General features: G+C 32.5%; 2 protein-coding genes across 2 annotated transcripts in view; one reads left to right on the top strand and one right to left on the bottom strand.

Annotated features, from left to right (window-relative positions):
- The window catches only part of LOC115889559 (transcription-associated protein 1), a 161,115-nt gene that overhangs the window by 120,234 nt on the left and 22,326 nt on the right, over positions 1-18,555 (bottom strand). The window contains exons 3-5 of the mRNA XM_030911879.1: positions 6,628-6,832; positions 5,281-5,394; positions 3,235-3,428 (exon numbers count right to left, since the gene is read on the bottom strand). Of these exons, the coding sequence (XP_030767739.1) occupies positions 3,235-3,428; positions 5,281-5,394; positions 6,628-6,783 (464 nt within the window). The 5' untranslated portion in view covers positions 6,784-6,832. The remainder of the gene's footprint in view (positions 1-3,234; positions 3,429-5,280; positions 5,395-6,627; positions 6,833-18,555) is intronic.
- Positions 8,445-18,555, top strand: part of LOC115875289 (NACHT and WD repeat domain-containing protein 2) — a 33,361-nt gene continuing 23,250 nt past the window's right edge. The window contains exons 1-7 of the mRNA XM_030890734.1: positions 8,445-8,547; positions 8,603-8,691; positions 12,728-12,844; positions 12,907-13,110; positions 15,682-15,826; positions 15,884-16,109; positions 17,274-17,472. Of these exons, the coding sequence (XP_030746594.1) occupies positions 8,445-8,547; positions 8,603-8,691; positions 12,728-12,844; positions 12,907-13,110; positions 15,682-15,826; positions 15,884-16,109; positions 17,274-17,472 (1,083 nt within the window). The remainder of the gene's footprint in view (positions 8,548-8,602; positions 8,692-12,727; positions 12,845-12,906; positions 13,111-15,681; positions 15,827-15,883; positions 16,110-17,273; positions 17,473-18,555) is intronic.

Here is an 18,555-nt window from a genome sequence, read left to right as displayed (position 1 = left end):
AAAGTGCCTAAGTTCCCGAATTGAAATATATGTAATTGTTGTGTTGTGATCTTTGAATAAAAAGATTAAAGAAGGAGTATAATGGCTATATATGTATTCATGCATAGTAGACGGACAATGTGCCCTAGGGTGGGGATCCTTGACAGTTCTGTTTGACAATTCATTTGACACATTTGAATTTGATTTGAAATTTTGTGGATTTGTCAGTCTTTAGTGAGCTTATTTTATGGTATTTACTAGTTATTCTAGTACTAATAGTTGTTTAAAGGTAGTAAATTTAGAAAGAAATTGTGGCAGAACTTAAATTAACAGTGACACACTATTGCGATTTATCGAAAAAGACTAAAATAGTTGGTTGTGTAGCGGGCGGTAGATCTCGTTCAAAAAGCGAGGAAAATAATGGAATAACTTTTCGCTAGTGACTATACAGGGTGCTACAAATTCGAGGTACGAGAATTGGTATCTCGGAAACCGTAATAGATACGAAAATGGTTAAATTGGGGCTAAGTTGCGCCTTGGGATGTTCACCAAGATGCTATCAAAAAAGTTTTTAAAATTTCAAGGATTGCTGAGTTTTTTGGAAAAAACGAATTTTTTTGAAAATCAATTTTATTTTTTCCTGTCGTTACTTTTTAGAAAATCAAAAAACTTATTACATATTCTCATAGCCACTTTATTAGGGCTATCTGACAGTATTTTTAGATTTTCAAATTAGCTGATAATTTGTGAGATAAAGAGGCCGACTTCATTTTTTTAAATACGGACCTGCATTTTTTATTTCAGTTTTTGAAAGAACTCGGTCTCCTGAGTACAACGATATGCCACACTTTATATTTTGTTTTGTTTTGGGTACCTTAACAACAACAAAACTATTTAATTATTATTTAAAATATTTTCAAGTCCGACCCTGGTTTCTTAAAATATTTAATCTGATTATATTCATTTCAACAGTATTGATCAGCGCTAATTAAAATTGAATTTGGAATCGAGCCAATTGAAAGATTCAAATAAATAATATTCAGCTCAGCACTTTAAAGATATTACTAGCGTGTACCAGCGACTTCTTTCGCGTCGAATTAATCATTTGTAACGGTGATGATAAAGCAAAACAAGAATTTCCATTAACATACAAACTGGATAAAATTTTCTCACATTTATGTCAGCATGAGAAAAAAACAATATGGCGATATTATTATATAACTTGGTAATATTTGAGGGGTAGCTTCAACTCGTTGGAATTTGACTTTCGAAAAATCCGTTTGCCAAAAATAAGCTTTTTACGTCAAGCAGTTTAAGCAGAATCGTGGTTAAGAAATTACCCAACTTTGCATAACACCCTGTATCTCTGTATCTCACAAATTATCAGCTAATTTGAAAATCTAAAAATACTATCAGATAGCTCTAATAAAGTGGCTATGAAAATGTGCAATTAGTTTTTTGATTTTCTAAAAACTAACGACAGGACAGACAAAAAAATCCGTTTTTCCAGAAAACTCAGTAATCCTTGAAATTTTTAAAGCTTTTTTGATGGCATTTTGGTGGACATGACGACCAATGCTCGTACCTCGAATTTGTAGCACCGTGTATATACTCTGTTTTTTTTCTCAGGTAAGATTTCGACAGACGATAACAGAAGAAAAGCAGATGACGTCCCATACCAATCTATTTATTTTACTGAAAAAAGTTTCTAATATTTTTTAAGTTAACTATGGATAGGGTTAAATATAAATCCGTTTGTTTTTAACCAGTTTTATTGGTTTATTTCAACAAGAACAGATCATATTTCAATTTTATTGGTTTGACGGAACGATGAACGACAAACGGGCGCCGATGCGTATGAACCGCCTTTAGATTTTTGAGGCTTGTCAAAGTCTTGCCAAATTATAGGTTATAATTTTGTGTCAACTTATGTCAAATATCCTGCGTTTTGGAAGATAATGCATTTTGATTCGTATTACTACGTGTGTTTTGTGTCCTTTGAAGTCAAGTGGAGGAAAAATCGAGGGAAAATTAACTGTAGACCCAGAGCACAGTTTATAGTTAATACTCGCTGCCCAGGCAGAAAGTCTTATACACCAATAAAGTTACTATCAATAAAGTTTGTTACCATCTCGTCGTAGATAAGTGCATCTCGTATATGGTACAAGGATCGTACTAAACATATACTAAAAACTGGAGTAGTTGTAAAATTCACACGATAGGTTAATAATGGATTTTAGTACTGCAGAAAAATAATGTCAAAAGGTACTGGTTGAAAAAAATTAAGATTAAAGTTAATTAATCAACCTTTATGGTATAAAATTTGATAAGTGGTATTATTAATAAAATAGTTTTATCTATGTTGTTTTATTTATTCCTGTGGAATATTACAAATTTGTATTTGTACATAAGTTATATTGATAAATATAATAATAAAAGCGGGAAGTTTCTTGAAGCTTGAAAGTAAGAAATAGTTCTTTTTTATATCTTTTTTGGTATGTGGTGTTTTGTTCTTTGTGTTTTAGTAACACGTACCGTTTTTTAAATAAAATCACTCGATTACATTTTTTCAGTTTTATACAGTTTTTTTACAATATTTTGAAGTAATCTTGTCAGTCAGTCAGTCAGACTTGTCAGTCAAATTTTAAATATATTAATTTCCTGCAATGCGTTCCAATTGTACCAACTTATTTCTTTGTAAAATAAAATAAACTACTTTGAAATTAAAATGACAGACACATCTATCACTGTCAAGGATCTTGTTGGACAGACTATAATATATGTACATACGTGTAGTAAACCGATCACTTATAAAATTCATTTAAAATTAACTAATTATATATTTTTTCTTTTATTTACTACTTCTCCAAGAATAGATGTCAAATAATTTAGATATGTCAATTTGACTTATCTGCTTCAATAGCGTATCGGATTTTTGTGTTATAACTTATCTATTTTTATAAGAATTATAAAACTTTTATTTTTTATTTTTATTATTTATTAAACGAATATTTTATTAAACGTAAAATAAAACAACAAATTATATTATATTATTACATCATATTTTTACACGGGTTGAATAAAATTAGAACGGCACTGATAAACCGGAATTTAAGTCGGCCATTTTAGGAGCCCGTCGCGTTCGATCTAAGATTTTTTATATGCTCCTTCCTTAATCTTTTTATTCAAAGGTTGCCATAGTTTAAAATCATACGATTAGAAGAAAATCATATTTTAAATTAATAAACTACTTACTTTTGAATTGCAGAGCTAAATGCCGGTTTGTATTGTTTATGTAACTCTATAATAATTTTTAAACAAATTAATACATTTTCTTCATTATCGATCTCTAGAAGTTTCAACATTAGATTTAAAATTGATGTCACGTACGGTTCTAGATGCTCGTTTGTAGGTAGACGATACAGCATTTCAAGTATTAATTTTCTAACCTAAAAAACATCAGTAAAATGTTTAAATTCATTCATATTTATACACGGTGTCTCATATAAGAATGCACGCTACAGGGGCCTCGTAAACCAAAAGAGAAACAAAGTTGATTCAATTAGAGGATGGATGATTTAAAAAAATAATGTTGATGATGGTAGTCCACACATCAACTTGTAGAGCAGCAAAGTAATGGGAATGTGAAATTTGTATTTTCATATATTTTTTTTCAATATATTTCAATTTTATTTTTATTAAAAGCAACACGTGCAAAATGTTCAGGTGCTAAAAACGATATTGCTAGCCCATTTGTTTATAAAAGGAAAACGAAAACTATATATTTAAATCTTTGTAAAAGTGTATACAAATTAAATATACCACCATTATTTGCGCCCAAACTTTTATTAATTACATACTTAATTGTGTTAGTTATTAACTTATTCTAAATAAAGATAGATTTGAATCAGAAATCAATATAATAAGTTATGAATATGAACGTCTCTGTTGTTATAAATAAGCATTCGTCAAAAATTAAATAAAATTTATAAGGTGTTACTTTTACCACACTATCTAATACACTTACAAAATTCAGTTTTTTAGTATTTGGAGCAATTTTATGGATCAACGCAGACTGTCAATTAATGTAGTTCGAATACTAGGCTCATATTAATTGGTCCTCTTTTATAAATATTAAAACAGTTTTTTTAATTTTTTAATGAACTAACCGAACTGTATCGACAATATTAGTATCTGTACTCTTTGAAAATTTGTTACATCATTAAAAATAATCTAAAATATCAATACCTCATGGGTATATTGATAAATAAGGTCTAAATTATAAGAAAATACATTTTATACGAAAACTCGAAGAGCTAGGAAAAAATGGTACAATACAATTTGATAGACAATTAAATTGTGTATCTGATTCTCGTAAAATATAGAGGGTGTTCCATTTAAATTAAATAAGTTATTGTCGTTTAAAGCTAGTAATAATTTAAAATAAATTCTTAGACACTCTGTATCAGGTAGTATAATTTTTATTATTGCAACAAAAATTTTAGTAAATAAAAAAACTTCAGTACAATATTTGGTTTTAAAAACTTAAGCCTAGAGAAATAAAGCATTAAATTTGTTACTGAAAAAATGGTACAATACAATTTGATAGACAATTAAATTGTGTATCTGATTCTCGTAAAATATAGAGGGTGTTCCATTTAAATTAAATAAGTTATTGTCGTTTAAAGCTAGTAATAATTTAAAATAAATTCTTAGACACTCTGTATCAGGTAGTATAATTTTTATTATTGCAACAAAAATTTTAGTAAATAAAAAAACTTCAGTACAATATTTGGTTTTAAAAACTTAAGCCTAGAGAAATAAAGCATTAAATTTGTTACTGAAAAAATGGTACAATACAATTTGATAGACAATTAAATTGTGTATCTGATTCTCGTAAAATATAGATGGTGTTCCATTTAAATTAAACAAGTTATTGCCGTTTAAAGCTAGTAATAATTTAAAATAAATTCTTAGACCCTCCTGTATAATTTTTATTATTGCAACAAAAAATTTAGTAAATAAAAAAACTTCAGTACAATATTTGGTTTTAAAAGCTTAAGCCTAGAGAAATAAAGCATTAAAATTGTTATTGTATTTTCACAAAAACGTAAATATTTGAAAAACGGTAAGATTAAAGTGCGGTAAATCTTAATCAAATTTACCTTTATTATAATCGTAGAAACTAAAAATGTAATAATATACAGGGTATTTTATTTAAAAAAATACAACTTTGTGGTAATCACTTGGCTACAGTAGTCCGTGTCTAATGAGGTGAATAACCCTGTATATAATACTTACTTGGTGTATGTTATATTCTGCTATAAAATGAGGCTGCCCTTCTTGCAAAATCTTTATGAATGTCTCTACAGCGTGTTTCAAAAACGTGGGATAACGGGTCGAATTTAAAATCAGCTAAAAAATTATATTAACCATTAAAATATCATAGTCGTATTAAAAATATTCTCAATAATCCAGTAAAATTGTATCGCCGTAGAGAGAGTGAAAAAAAAATTACGGGCAAGCTGATTTTTTCAGAGTTTGTCAGCGACTGTCTTCTGAGTGTAAAATTAACAAAATCGGTAATTTTCCCCTTGCGGTTTTTGAGCAATAGGGGTGGTTTTTTTAAAACTGTACTACAACAATATAATTAGACGCAAATTGTATATAAGAACATTCTCTATAAGTTCGCCTAATGATTTTTTTTTATAAGTTTATTATTTCCGGGCTTAGCGGCCGTTTCATGAGCCCTTTGGGGTGGTTTTCAAAAAGTTTGTTTTACAGCAAATTGACCCGTATGAAAGTTGTTCACAATAAATGGACAAGCAACTTTTCCACATGAATTATTTTTGTACCTTGATTATTTTTGGAGATAGCGTCCAGTTCATGAACAAATTAGGGTGGTTTTCAATGTTACTCTTTTTTCAGCAAATTCACCCTAGGAAACTCGTTCAAAATAAGAGTACATATACCTTTGCCTTTTTTTGTAACTTGACTATTTTTGGAGATAGCGCCCAGATCATGAACAAGTGGTGGTAGCTTTAAATGTCTTTTTTTCAGGAAATTCACAAGTGCTATTGGAAAATGGATTCGTGTTTTATTTTCAAGAAATTATTGAATGTTGCTGAAATTGTGGACGTTCAGAGAAAAGGACTGGCAACTTTTTGGGGAAATAAATACATATCATAGGGAAGTTTGTATTTAATTTTAATATGAACACCTTTAAGTTGGTAAATTTGTAGAACTAAACAAAAATTATCAAACTACTCCAATTTGTTCAAGAACTGGGCGCTATCTCCAAAAATAATGAAGCTACAAAAAAAATCATGAAGAAAAGTTGCTTGTCCATTTATTATGAACAACTTTCATACGGGTCAATTTGCTGTAAAACAAACTTTTTGAAAACCACCCCAAAGAGCTCATGAGAAGTCCGGAAATAATAAACTTATAAAAAAATCATTAGGCGAACTTATAGAGAATGTTCTTATGTACAATTTGCGTCTAATTATTTTGTTGTAGTAGTTTTAAAAAAACCACCCCTATTATTTATTTATTTTACATTCAGAAGACAGTCGCTGACAAACTCTGAAAAAATCAGCTTGCTCGTAATTTTTTTTCAAATTACAATTTTATTGGATTACAATTTACCTCAAAGTTTTGACTGATCTCCTGGATCGCCTTCAATTTCAAATCGTCGCTACATTTCGAGTTATTCAACGTTATTATATAGGACATAAACTGGTTCATCTGGGTCGTGTGAGGGTCTACCGCGAGACCCAAACTTGTAGATGGTTGTGCTTGCATTGTAAAGATTTATTCCCTATGGCTGATATTTATAATGCTGCATTTCAGGCTGTAAAAAATAATAAAAAAATTAAATAACAAAGTTTTCAAACAGAACGCTTTAAATAATTTTCCATATTATTTTTCAAAGAGAGCGATTTTAATTTTTAAAGATTTTTTAGTCTTTGTTGGTTCTGACTATGACAAGAGAAATGCTACCTGTTCTTGTTTGCGGTTGTCCTTAGCAACCGTTAAGTTAATAGCGCCCTACAACGGATGAAGGACGCGACCAACGCGATCGTAGCCCGATGCTAGGCAGGAGTGGAGAGTGCCAACCGTATGTTACCTGTCCCGGACCGAAAGGACTTGAGAGGAACTAGAGGATCTAATTAAAAGACTAGTTCACGGGAATATATTCAGTCGGCAGATCCGAGATATAAACATGGCGACGACGACGGATTCGGCCTTGTCTATTGCCACAGTAGGCGTAATTACCATAGAAAATTGTCGTGGATACTGTTTTTGATTTTTAGTTTGTTCTTTGAATATTTTATGGGAATGTTTCACTTTAGGTCCCTAAAATTAAGAAATATCTTATAAAGTGAGGAAAAATGCATTTTTTCTTAAAATGTTCGTATTATTTGCTCCAATTGATTTGGGATATAGTTTTTTAAACTCTGATTTGAGTTTCTTTTTTATTTTTTTTATCTGCAATAAAACTTACCTATATGTTTTTAACATACGCAATTACACGTCTCGTTAGGTTTCGTACATTATAAAAATTATACAGATCATACTGTGAATAGTTCTGACTGACAACGAAACCCATTAGCAAGCAACGGAGATGTAAATGTTAGTCAGGAACTATTATGAACTACAGACCTTCAAGGAACTATTCCCCCGGAGGAACTAGAACTAAGGAAATAGTTCCTCCCAAGGAACTAGAATTCAAACTTCTACCACACACGGTGTTAGTTCGTAATAAGTAATCCTCGAGAATCGACAAAAATCCTCAAGATATACCGAGGATTTAAATCCTCGGATATTTTTCAGTTGAGTAATCCCATCACTACTATACACTAAAGCTATATTAATTTGATTTATACTCTTACAGCATATAAGTTGAATGTTAACTTTGTTGTCGTTGAAGTTGTCTTTGTTAACATCTATCAATATTACGAGCTTTGAAAAGTCATGTGATACTTTCAAATAGTTCATTCTCCATTCCTTTTCAGCGCCATACCCCCTTATACAAGATATGAAGCAACTTCTATAGTTTTATTCAACACACTCATTGTTATAACGGTAAAAAAAATTACGATGAATTTTTCGCAAAAACGCACATAAATAGTATAGTTCTCTACTGAAGTATAGCCTCAGATACGATTGCCGTGCCACTACCGCCAAACCAATAAACCCACTCAAAAATAGGGGTAGAAATTTAAATATGCCAATTGCCGATAGGTTTCTTTTTTAAAGCCCTCCATAACCGTAACAAAATCGATTTTCAACATAAAATTGGCGCGCTTCATTTACACAGCGGAGAATTTTGAATACAGTTTGGTTCAAGTCACCGACGAGGTCGCTTAATAATCATAAAAATAAAGTTTATACATTTGGAAATAAAAATATAATTGACATCAACTAAAAAAATCATATAAATAAAGATAAACAGTTATAAAATGGACGACCGAACAATAGATCTGATTTTTGCTGGTTCTTTGGAGAGTTTGCCGCCAGTCAGTTCAAAAATTGTCAGAATTTTTACTAGTTCCACTTTCACAGGTAAAACTATACAATATACTATACTCGAACAGTTATAATAAAAAATATTTTTAAGACACTACGATGGAAAGGAATACGTTGATGGCAAAATGTTATCCGAAAATAAAGGATTACTGTCGAGAAAAGCATGGACTGGAATTTCAGGTATCGAAAACTTTAAAACAATAATTGATAATCATATACACAAGTGTTGTGATAAAATTGCATATTCAAAAAAATACTATTAAAATTCTAATACGAAAATACAGTGTGATTAATATTACAATGTAAAAAATATCATCAGGCAGGCTTTAGATGATGACAGATAAATAATTCATATACAGGGTCCGGCAATAGTGCGTCGGGCATCTGTAGCTTCTAGAATAAAAAACTGAGAATTTTGTTTAAATGCAAACCTAATATGTACGAGGATGTATTGCAGTAAAATATTTTAACTTGTATAGGGTGGCTCAAAAAAGTGTGAAAAATTTTGAAATACTCTAGATACAAAGTGTTCATTTTTTAATTCTTCATCCATTGAAAAAATAATATACAGGACAGGGTGTTCCGTTTAAAAAAGTGAAGAAAAATTATTTATATTTTAGAAAGTTTGGCTATAATTTTGAACATAATTTAAAATTACCAAATTTTGTAAAGTAGAAAGTAAATACAGACTATCTAAAGTAAAGACCTAATATGGTTTTGATTTCGGGACAGTTCTTGTATTATTAATAATTTTTTAAGGAGGGCCGAAAAATAAATATTTTTAATTTATTTATTTTTAATTTATTATATTTTTGATTTATTTTTTAATATCTCTGAAACTATCGAAATATATTTATTCATATCTTAGGGTTATGTAAAGTGATCTGAAAGGAAGCCAAAAATGCAATAATATACAGGGTGTTCGATTTAAAAAAATCATCCCGATCCACTCACACTTTTTTGAGTCCCCCTATAGAAGTTAAAATATTTTCCTGAAATTCATCCTAGTACATGGTTTAGGTTTGCACTTAAACAAAATTTCCAAGTTTTTTATTCTAGGAGCTACAGATACCCAACGCACTATTGCCGGACCCTGTATGCGAAATTATATAATTTTTTTGTATTTTATAAAATGTAAAAGTTGACACTATCACAAATAAATGAAGGGTCCAAGGAAAACATGATAAACGCCAATTTCTTAATTTTAGAATTTTACAATATCATAGTACTTAGGTCTAACTGGTCCCTACAAAATGTATAAACTCTGGAGCGCAATAAGCTATTATATCTTATGATATATGCCTAGTAAAAATATATATACAGGGAAAGAACCTGATAACCACCAGCCATCCAGGACTCCTCTGTAAAATTAGTACATGTTTTCCGCTGGACCTTTTAAATAAAAGATACTATAAACATTAAAAAATAATAAAATTAAAGTCAGATACATCACGAATCTGCATACTTAAAAAAAATATATGTCATGTGACAAGTGTCTATGTTTAATATGTATTTAATTACTGTGTTAACATATAAAGTTAGAGATACCAATTTTCAAAATTTGTATATAGAACAAAAGAAACAAGACCATTTTTTGAGTTGTTTTTAATTTTTTTCGCGCTACATAAAATAAATCGAATATAACAAAAAGACTCATAGGGAGTTATTTTTTTACTCTACTGTGTAGAACTGTAAAACTAAAATTTTATTCGTGAATACTGTACCAAACCTTAAATAGGTACATCAAATTAAAAAAATTACTGGATCGATGTTGGCGAACTAATAGAACGCCAAAAAAAATAAATGAAAACTTTGTAGGTCATACCCTGTACCATGCGGCGAACTGGCACAAGCAGTTCCAAGGGCAGCATTTGCGTTTTATGAATTGTTTGTAAGTAATGACTTTACCCGCACGATGTTGCCATGTAGCATCAGAATAATTTTCAATTACTGCCTTTTCTTTAATTATTATTCCCAGGACCAGCAAAAAAATCCTGGAATAATAAAACTATACTTAAAAAATGGTCGCTACATAATTATTGTCAGTAAAAAATTACTGGAAAACCTTTAAATATTTATTTTTATGCTGAAAACTCTGTTAGACATTTTTAGGGTGTCAATTTGAGGGTGACTGAAAACAAAAGAGAAGGTGGTCAAATTATGGCAAAGTTTTCATTTTTCCTGGGTTTATTTGAACAGGTATTTTAAAATAAATGGAACTTGCATTGTCACTTTTTACGCGCAATTACATTACAAATCTGACTGTTTTTTTCTTTCCGAGATACGATTATCATTTTTTTTTTGACATCCGGACCTTTGGATTTTTTATTTGATTTTTAAAAGATTATGACCCCATGATTATTATGAAACATATATCAATGCAATCTGGAATATGTACAAAAATCCATGTATGGTCCAAAGTATGATCAGACAGGGGAAGTTCCTATTGGAATCCTTCCTGACATCAAAAGGGCTCAGACAGGGGTTCAGTTTATCACCTACCTTATTTAAAATATATATTCAGGAGGCATTGAAAAACTGGAGAAGGAAAAGTAGAGCTATGGGAATAGAGATTGACAACCACTGTCTATCGACCTTGGTTTTTGCAGACGACCAAGTTATCATTGCAGGTTATAAGGAGGATGCCGACTATATGTTCAGAAAACTTGAACAAGAATACGATAGATGGGGACTCAATATCAACCTCACAAAAACCGAATACCTGAAATTAGGAGAAGAACAAACTGAAGATCCTGAACTACACATACCTGAAATTAAAAGGTGTAGCGAATATAAATATTTAGGAAGTACCGTATGATCGAGAAAAAACGACGTCAACGATGGCTATGAAATGAAGGTCGCTGTCATTTTATATGTAAATTTATATGGGAAATGTCATTGATCGTCATTTCCCAGCCAACTGGACGCCGTTTTTTTTCGATCATACGGTATTATATCTGAAGAAGGGAACTCCAAGAAAGATATACATAGTAAAGTTCAACAAGGTAAGAAAGTAATCGGTCTTTTAAACCCTCTCCTATGGTCAAATAAAACATCCATCCAAACAAAACTAATTTTAACATACGGTGCCGAACGCTGGCAATTTACATCAAAAGAAAGAAGGATGGTCGAGTCAGTGAAGATGGCCTTTCTCAGAAGAGCATGCCGAATATCAAGGATGGAGCACATTATATAACAGCACCCACAACATTGAATCGAGACAGCTACTATGGTATGGGCTCGTAAAATGAATGGGAGGGGAAAGATGGCCAAAAAAGGCAATGGAGTATCGTCCCCAAAGCAAAAGGAAAAGACTAAGACCTACAACTAAGAATGTATGTATTAACGAGAAAGAATGGCAAAATCGAACAATATGGAGGTCGAAATGCGGGATGCGGCAGAAGCTGTAGGACCCCCGCTTTATATATATAAAAGATTCTGACCTCCCAAATACTGTCCAGTTACGTCAAAATACCGGTTCCCGATAGATCACCTAAGTTAAGCGACGTTAGACGATGCAAGTGGATTGTCTGGTGACCGTCTGGAAACTCTGTCGTGCTGTTATTCCATGGCAAGAGTGTAAAATCTATTGACACCCACTGCTTATTCACGCCGGTTCAAGGCCAGATGAGATCGGATATCTCGTAAGAGTCGATATTTAGACACTCACCAAATCGGTAGGCCATTGACCATGATCTAGCCGAGGACCAAGATTCGGATTCCGCGTAAACAAAGTAAGCCCCGTCCAGATTACGTCTTTAGCATCAAAAAAGAGAACGTTAAAAAGCAATTTGAACTTGATCGTGCTTACCCAAAACACGTTGCCTGCTTTTTATCTCTTGCTTACATACCCAATAAAAGTGATCCGTATACTAACCTTTTTCCAACACATTGCCTCTTATGGAAATTTTTCTTATTATACAAATTTTCGACAAAAATCCTGTTCCGTATTTAAAAAAATAAAGATGATGATAGTATCTCGTAAGCAAAACTTCAAATGTAATAATACCATCTTAACAAAGAGAAAAATGACTACGATGAAGTTGCGTTGATTTTGCAACATTTCTATACATCTTTAAAAGTATTTGAAATTTTTTAGTTTTTAAAACTGGAAATAAAATTGCGAAACTTTGCCATAATTTGACCTCTTTAGTATCTCTTATGGTCTCCGAGATCTCAATAGCAACGCTGTATAATCAGCTATTTGTGCACTTAGGTAGTGGACATGCGATGGGGAGTAAGAGACGAAGCAACGGACGATCACATGACCACCGAACTGTGTATGAAAGAAATACAAAACTGTCAAAGACTGTCCATGGGTCCCAATTTTGTTGTAAGTTTCTACAACAATAATTTTAAAACTTTTAACTATTTGTACATACAATTATTACTTAGGTGTTTTTGGGCCAGAAATACGGATATAGACCAATTCCAACCTACGTGCTTTCTTCAGAGTTACAAATGATACGGGACGAATTAGCTGCGACCGGACACGACGCAACCCTCATAGACACTTGGTACCGTAAGGACAGCAACGCTGTACCTCCTATTTCCGTTCTACAACCCATATCGTCCATCTTAATCAATTTTAACAACAAAGTAAGCAACAGGCAACGACATACCAAAAGAAATTTAATTCAACTTGTTTATTAGAAGTTTTTAAATCTAATTTACTATATAATTACTGGAGAAATTTCTTATTTCATTCACTTATGGAGCTGCGCACATATAGTTCATATCAAATAAACTTTTAGTCACGTGATTAAGCTTGACTGGCACAGCGTTGCCCACTTTTACATATTTTCTTTAATTCAAAATATTTTAGGAAATAAAAGTAAATTAATTATAAATATATAAACAGTTATTATTTACATCAACAAAACTCTCCTTCTTAGCAGCACTTAAAAAACACAAAGGGTTATTACTACCTTTTCCCATTCGAAATATCCTAATAAAGTTGAGATGAGTTTTTTTACGGCTATTAAGCTATCTTGTACCACTTCGCACTAGAAGAGGTTCTTAAAATGACAATGTTCGACTACAAGATCTGCTAGTAAAATTTTTAAGCTTAAAGTATCACCAAACACAATTCATTTAAACCAAAAACTCGTAATAGAAAACTAATTCAGTGTCAAAACGAATGACAATGTCAGGAAATAAATAAATAAATGTGGCAACTTGACACTTTTTACAGCAGAGCTACCACCTGAATCCCCAGCGGCCGGATATGTCCATGGTTGGCCACAATGAATTTAAAAATCGCGTTTCGATTACGTAACTAGAAGTTTAATTGATATCGTTTATATACGACATTATAAACAAACCGTGGTTTAGAATTTCCCGCAGAATTCAATAATCCAAAAATATAGAGGGTGCTGCTCAGTTTAAAATAAGCGAATTAACAGGCACTTTATTGGTAAGTACCCAAAAAAGTTAAAAATATTTTAGAAAGAAAGTACAACTAGAAATATCTTAATTAGAAACATTCAAATTTGTATCTATATTAGAGCCCAAAAAACTTTATTAAACCAGTTATCTGAATAATCCCTGTACAGAATGGTCGAAATTGTTCTGTTTTAACAGAGAAAACCTATTTCCTGACTAGATAGAGCAAAACCGACATAGATGTCATGGGCTCGATATCTGAGACACATCTAATGGCCTAACCGCCTGATAATATCTTCACTGCTGACTGAGATACGGGGTCTTTCATTTTTTACCATTTGGAAAATTGTCCATAACTTTTGTATTTCGCGGAATAATAAAATTCTGTATAAATGTTCTTAAGGCACTTTCTTAAGCACAATCCAGTGGCGTAGTCAGTTTTTTCCATACTTGCTTTTTTTGTCAGAAATAATAAAAAATATAATTTTGTAAATGGAAATCATAGTTGGCTATGAACTTAAAAAAATGCTGGCGTTTGACCCTTTCCAGCGATATAAAGTTATATGTATTTATTTCTAAAAATGAGAGAAATATTGCGTTTTTTATCGTTGTGTCGAAGCGGCCCTTGATTTTGTGTTGACCTATAGTTGCTTAATTATTTTTTATCACAATTTAATATTCTATATTATTATTTATCTGCATAATTGAAGACTTTTGAAAAGGTAAATCAACATTCTATATTAGTATTACCATTTACAATTAAAACGCCAGGGTTACAACTGCACTATTAAATGGAGAATTTAGTGAGAATTGGATTGGAACAAAGGGCCTCATATCTTGGCCCCCATATATAGGCCTGCTAGGTTCTGTTATTTAACTCCTTTCAACTTTTTTATCGGGGAAATTAAAAGACCTTATTTATAAGGGAAGAACCATTGGGACGAGAGAAGAATTGCAGATTACTAGGCAAGCTTTTGGACTTATTACACTAGTTCGCCTAATAAATCGTTGTAACTCTGTGCGCAAAAGATGTTTATTGTGTATTCACAAGGAGATGCTCAGTTTGAATATCTTCGATTTTTTTTAGAAAACTATATTCGCCACATAAAAAATACGTTTTTTTAGTCTTGTTATTTGTTTATTATCGATTTCAATTGTAATTACTAATACTAATATAGAATGTTAATTTACCTTTCCAAAAGTATTTAATTGTGCAGATAAATAATAATATAGAATATTAAATTGTGATAAAAAATAATTAGGCACATAGGTCACAAAAACACAAAATCAAGGCCTGCTTCGATATAAAGATAAAAAACCTAATATTTCTCTCATTCTTAGTAATAGGTACCCCTAACTTTATATCGTTGAAAAGGGTTAAACGCCAGCATTTTTTAAGTTCATAGCCAACTATGATTTCCATTTAAAAAATTATATTTTTCATTATTTGTGACAAAAAGAGCAAGCAAAGAAAAAAACTGACTACGCCACTGGATTCTGCTTAAAAAAGTGCCTTAAGAACGTTTTTACAGAATGTTATTATTCCGCAAAATAAAAAAGTCATGAGCAATTTTCAAAATGGTAAAAAAATTAAAAATACCCCTTATCTCAGTTGACAGTGAAAATATCAACAGGCGGTTTACGCCATTAAACGTGTTTCAGAAATCGAGCCCATGACATCTATATCGGTTTTGCTCTATCTAGTTAGGAAATAGCTTTTCTCTGTTAAAACAGACCAATTTCGACCACCCTGTACATGCCTATATAAATATATCCTTTATACAGAGAATTCCGAAACTGCAAGCCGAAGATCAGGCTAAATGGTGGGACACCTTAGGAAAATTTCAGAAATTGTTTCGAAAAGCTGCCGCTTCTTTGAACCAGCAAGGAAAAATGGACAATGATGCGATGCACAACTATTTTATGTCAGGTAAGAATATCAAAATAATGAAAATAAATTATAAAAATTCAATAACACACATTTTAGTTACCGAAAGAGAAGTAATCAATGGTATCTTAAACGTAAAAAACACCAAGAACCATTGCTTGGCCTACGTAAGGATGATCAATAACATCAATTTGCAAAATTTGAAAAAAGCATCGCTGTTCGTCGACATCATCAACAGGAGTTTGGACATGGAATCCTCAAAGTTGCTTGGAAACCTTCGAGACGAACGATTGCCAAACAAAATCGAAACCAGCAACATGCAAAAGTAAGTAGTATTTAACAAACGGATCTGCAACAGCAAAAAATCGATATTGTCATGTTTAACAATAAAAAAAATTGGTCAAGTGTGAGTCGGACTCACGCACGAAGGGTTCCGTACCATTCATTATATATACAACATTAGATACTATATTATTATAAACTTTTTTTTCCGATTTAGCTGAAATTTTGAATGTGTGTATAAGTAATTTAAAAAAAAATGAAGAAACACATTACTAAAAATTGTATTAATCAATAATATAATAATAAATATGTAAAAGTAAAAATAAATATGTAATAATATGTAAAAATTAAAAAAAAACATTAAAAAAAGTCGCCTTGGCTAGGATTCGAACCTGCCTTACTACGGCTCCAACGTCATAGCAGCGTAAAGTCCTAACGCTTTAAACCACGCGGCCACCGAGGACTCTGTGTAAAATTCTTACTTAAAAGATAATGTTTAGTGAAAGTACTTTTTTATTTATAAACATTTATTTAATTCTGTTTTTAGTATTTGTTCTTATAGCGGCAACATAGATACATTATCTGTAGAAATTTCAACTGTCTAGCTATAACGGTTCATAAGATGGAGTTTTGTGACAGATGGACGGACGGACAGCGAAGTCTTACAGCGTTTTCACCGTCCGCGCGGATATTTTTTCAAGATAGCCGTCGTCGATCTCATCCGGACGGAGCATACGCGACCCATGTGAAATTGTTCATTTAAACTTGTGGAACTCGCGGACGGTAAGCGCGGAAGCTGCGCTCCATCTGAAAGCGCTGTCAGTAATAGGGTTCCCGTTTTTACCCTTTGGGTACGGAACCCTAAAAAAGCAAAATTGCTTCATATTACCTAGAAATTAATATATGTATATCTGCTAATTATTTTAACGTAGTTCTTGTTGTTAGATGTGTATTTATTTAATAACTGATATAGTCTATAAAATGAATAACTTTGAATTTTGACCGTTATTTTTTACCAACATGGCAAATATAAAATCCCTCTGTCAAAAAAGTTACTGATATTCTTTAAATTGAGTGCCTGAACGAATCGGATAGGTAACTCTTTTTACTTTCGTGAAATAGAAAAGGAAAATAATAAAACAAGTGTCCGTATTTTTTTAAGTAGCTTAATTACACTGATCATCTTTGTGTTGTTATTTTTTCTCAGATATACCGTTGAATGGATTGGAAGAGAGGGCCTTGACCCAGAAACTCACGAGGAATACTTGAAACATTTTATCACGCACTTCTACAAAAATATCGTAAAACTTGTCGACAGGGCTATGAGAAAAGAAGATTCCAGTGCCCAAGGACAAATTGTAACCGAAATTCTACAACATTTGCACGCTTGCAATAATTCTGTAAAGGTATGCGATATTTTCTGTTTAACGTTTCAATTGATTTTTAATGGTACATATGTATTGAACTTATCTGAGATTTTATGTTATTTATTATTTATTCTACAACTGGTTTCGTTCCTTCAAGTTCCTCTTATTTTTTCCTTGCGTTAAAGCACTTTGCAAAGTTCCAGATTTTGGTTTCTGCTGCTTCCTCTAGTCCCTCCAAAAAACCGTACCCTAAAGAAAGCGTCGGTTTTCCAATGTCAATGTCGGACAATGGCACAGCCGGTGCTCTATGGTTTCTTCTTCCTCTCCGCATTCTCTGCAGTAGTCGTCGTTCAAAATCTCACGAGGTTTACCCCCGTAGGGCAGTTTCCAGTGACGTCTCTAGTAGTTGTTTTGTCTTTTTGCAATCTACCCCAAGCCACACTCTTCGAGTTGTAGCGCAGTCCTCACAATGTTGTCACGTCTCTTGCTGCTTGGTCTTGATGTTAGTTTCTATAGCTTCCTTCAGTGTGTTGAGCGTCACAAGTGGTGGGTCTTCTGCCACGGCCTCTGCCCTGGCCCCCTCTTTGGCGAATATGTCCACTTCTTGGTTGCTCACCACATTGCTGTGGCCTGGCACCCAGCACAGAGTGGCCCCGCCTTAACGCAGCCAAGACAGTGCTTCTCGGCAGTTCATCACAGTTTTCGATCTCACTGATTGCATGATGAAAGCTTGTTAAAGCACCCAAGCTGTCAGAGTATATCACGATATCTCCTATTGGTCTACCGGCGATTTTCTCTCGTATACAACTGGCCGCTTCTTTTATCAGCCTAAACATCTGCTTGTAGAACATTACGGCCATCCGATAGCCTTAAAGATCGTCGGATGTCTAGTTCCCCTGAGATGCCTATACCTGTGCCTCCTGAAATTACGGAAGCATCTGTGTAGACTGCTATCTCTTGGGTGTTCATTACTCGGTTGCTTTCCCATTCCTCTCTTCTCGGGTTGCGAATCCTTTTCTCCAAAATCATGTTTGTTGAGTATATGGTCCATTTTCTGCTCTAGCAGATGTGGACTCATGTTCGCCATAATTTTCCCTATCATTGGCAATATCCTCGAGTGGC

The sequence above is a fragment of the Sitophilus oryzae genome, unplaced genomic scaffold (genome assembly GCF_002938485.1).
Source record: "Sitophilus oryzae breed Bouriz unplaced genomic scaffold, Soryzae_2.0 scaffold_1000_pilon_pilon, whole genome shotgun sequence".
NCBI classification, from domain to species: Eukaryota; Metazoa; Arthropoda; class Insecta; order Coleoptera; family Curculionidae; genus Sitophilus; species Sitophilus oryzae.
Note: the sequence above shows the minus strand (reverse complement) of the source record. Positions and strands in the feature narration are given on the sequence as shown.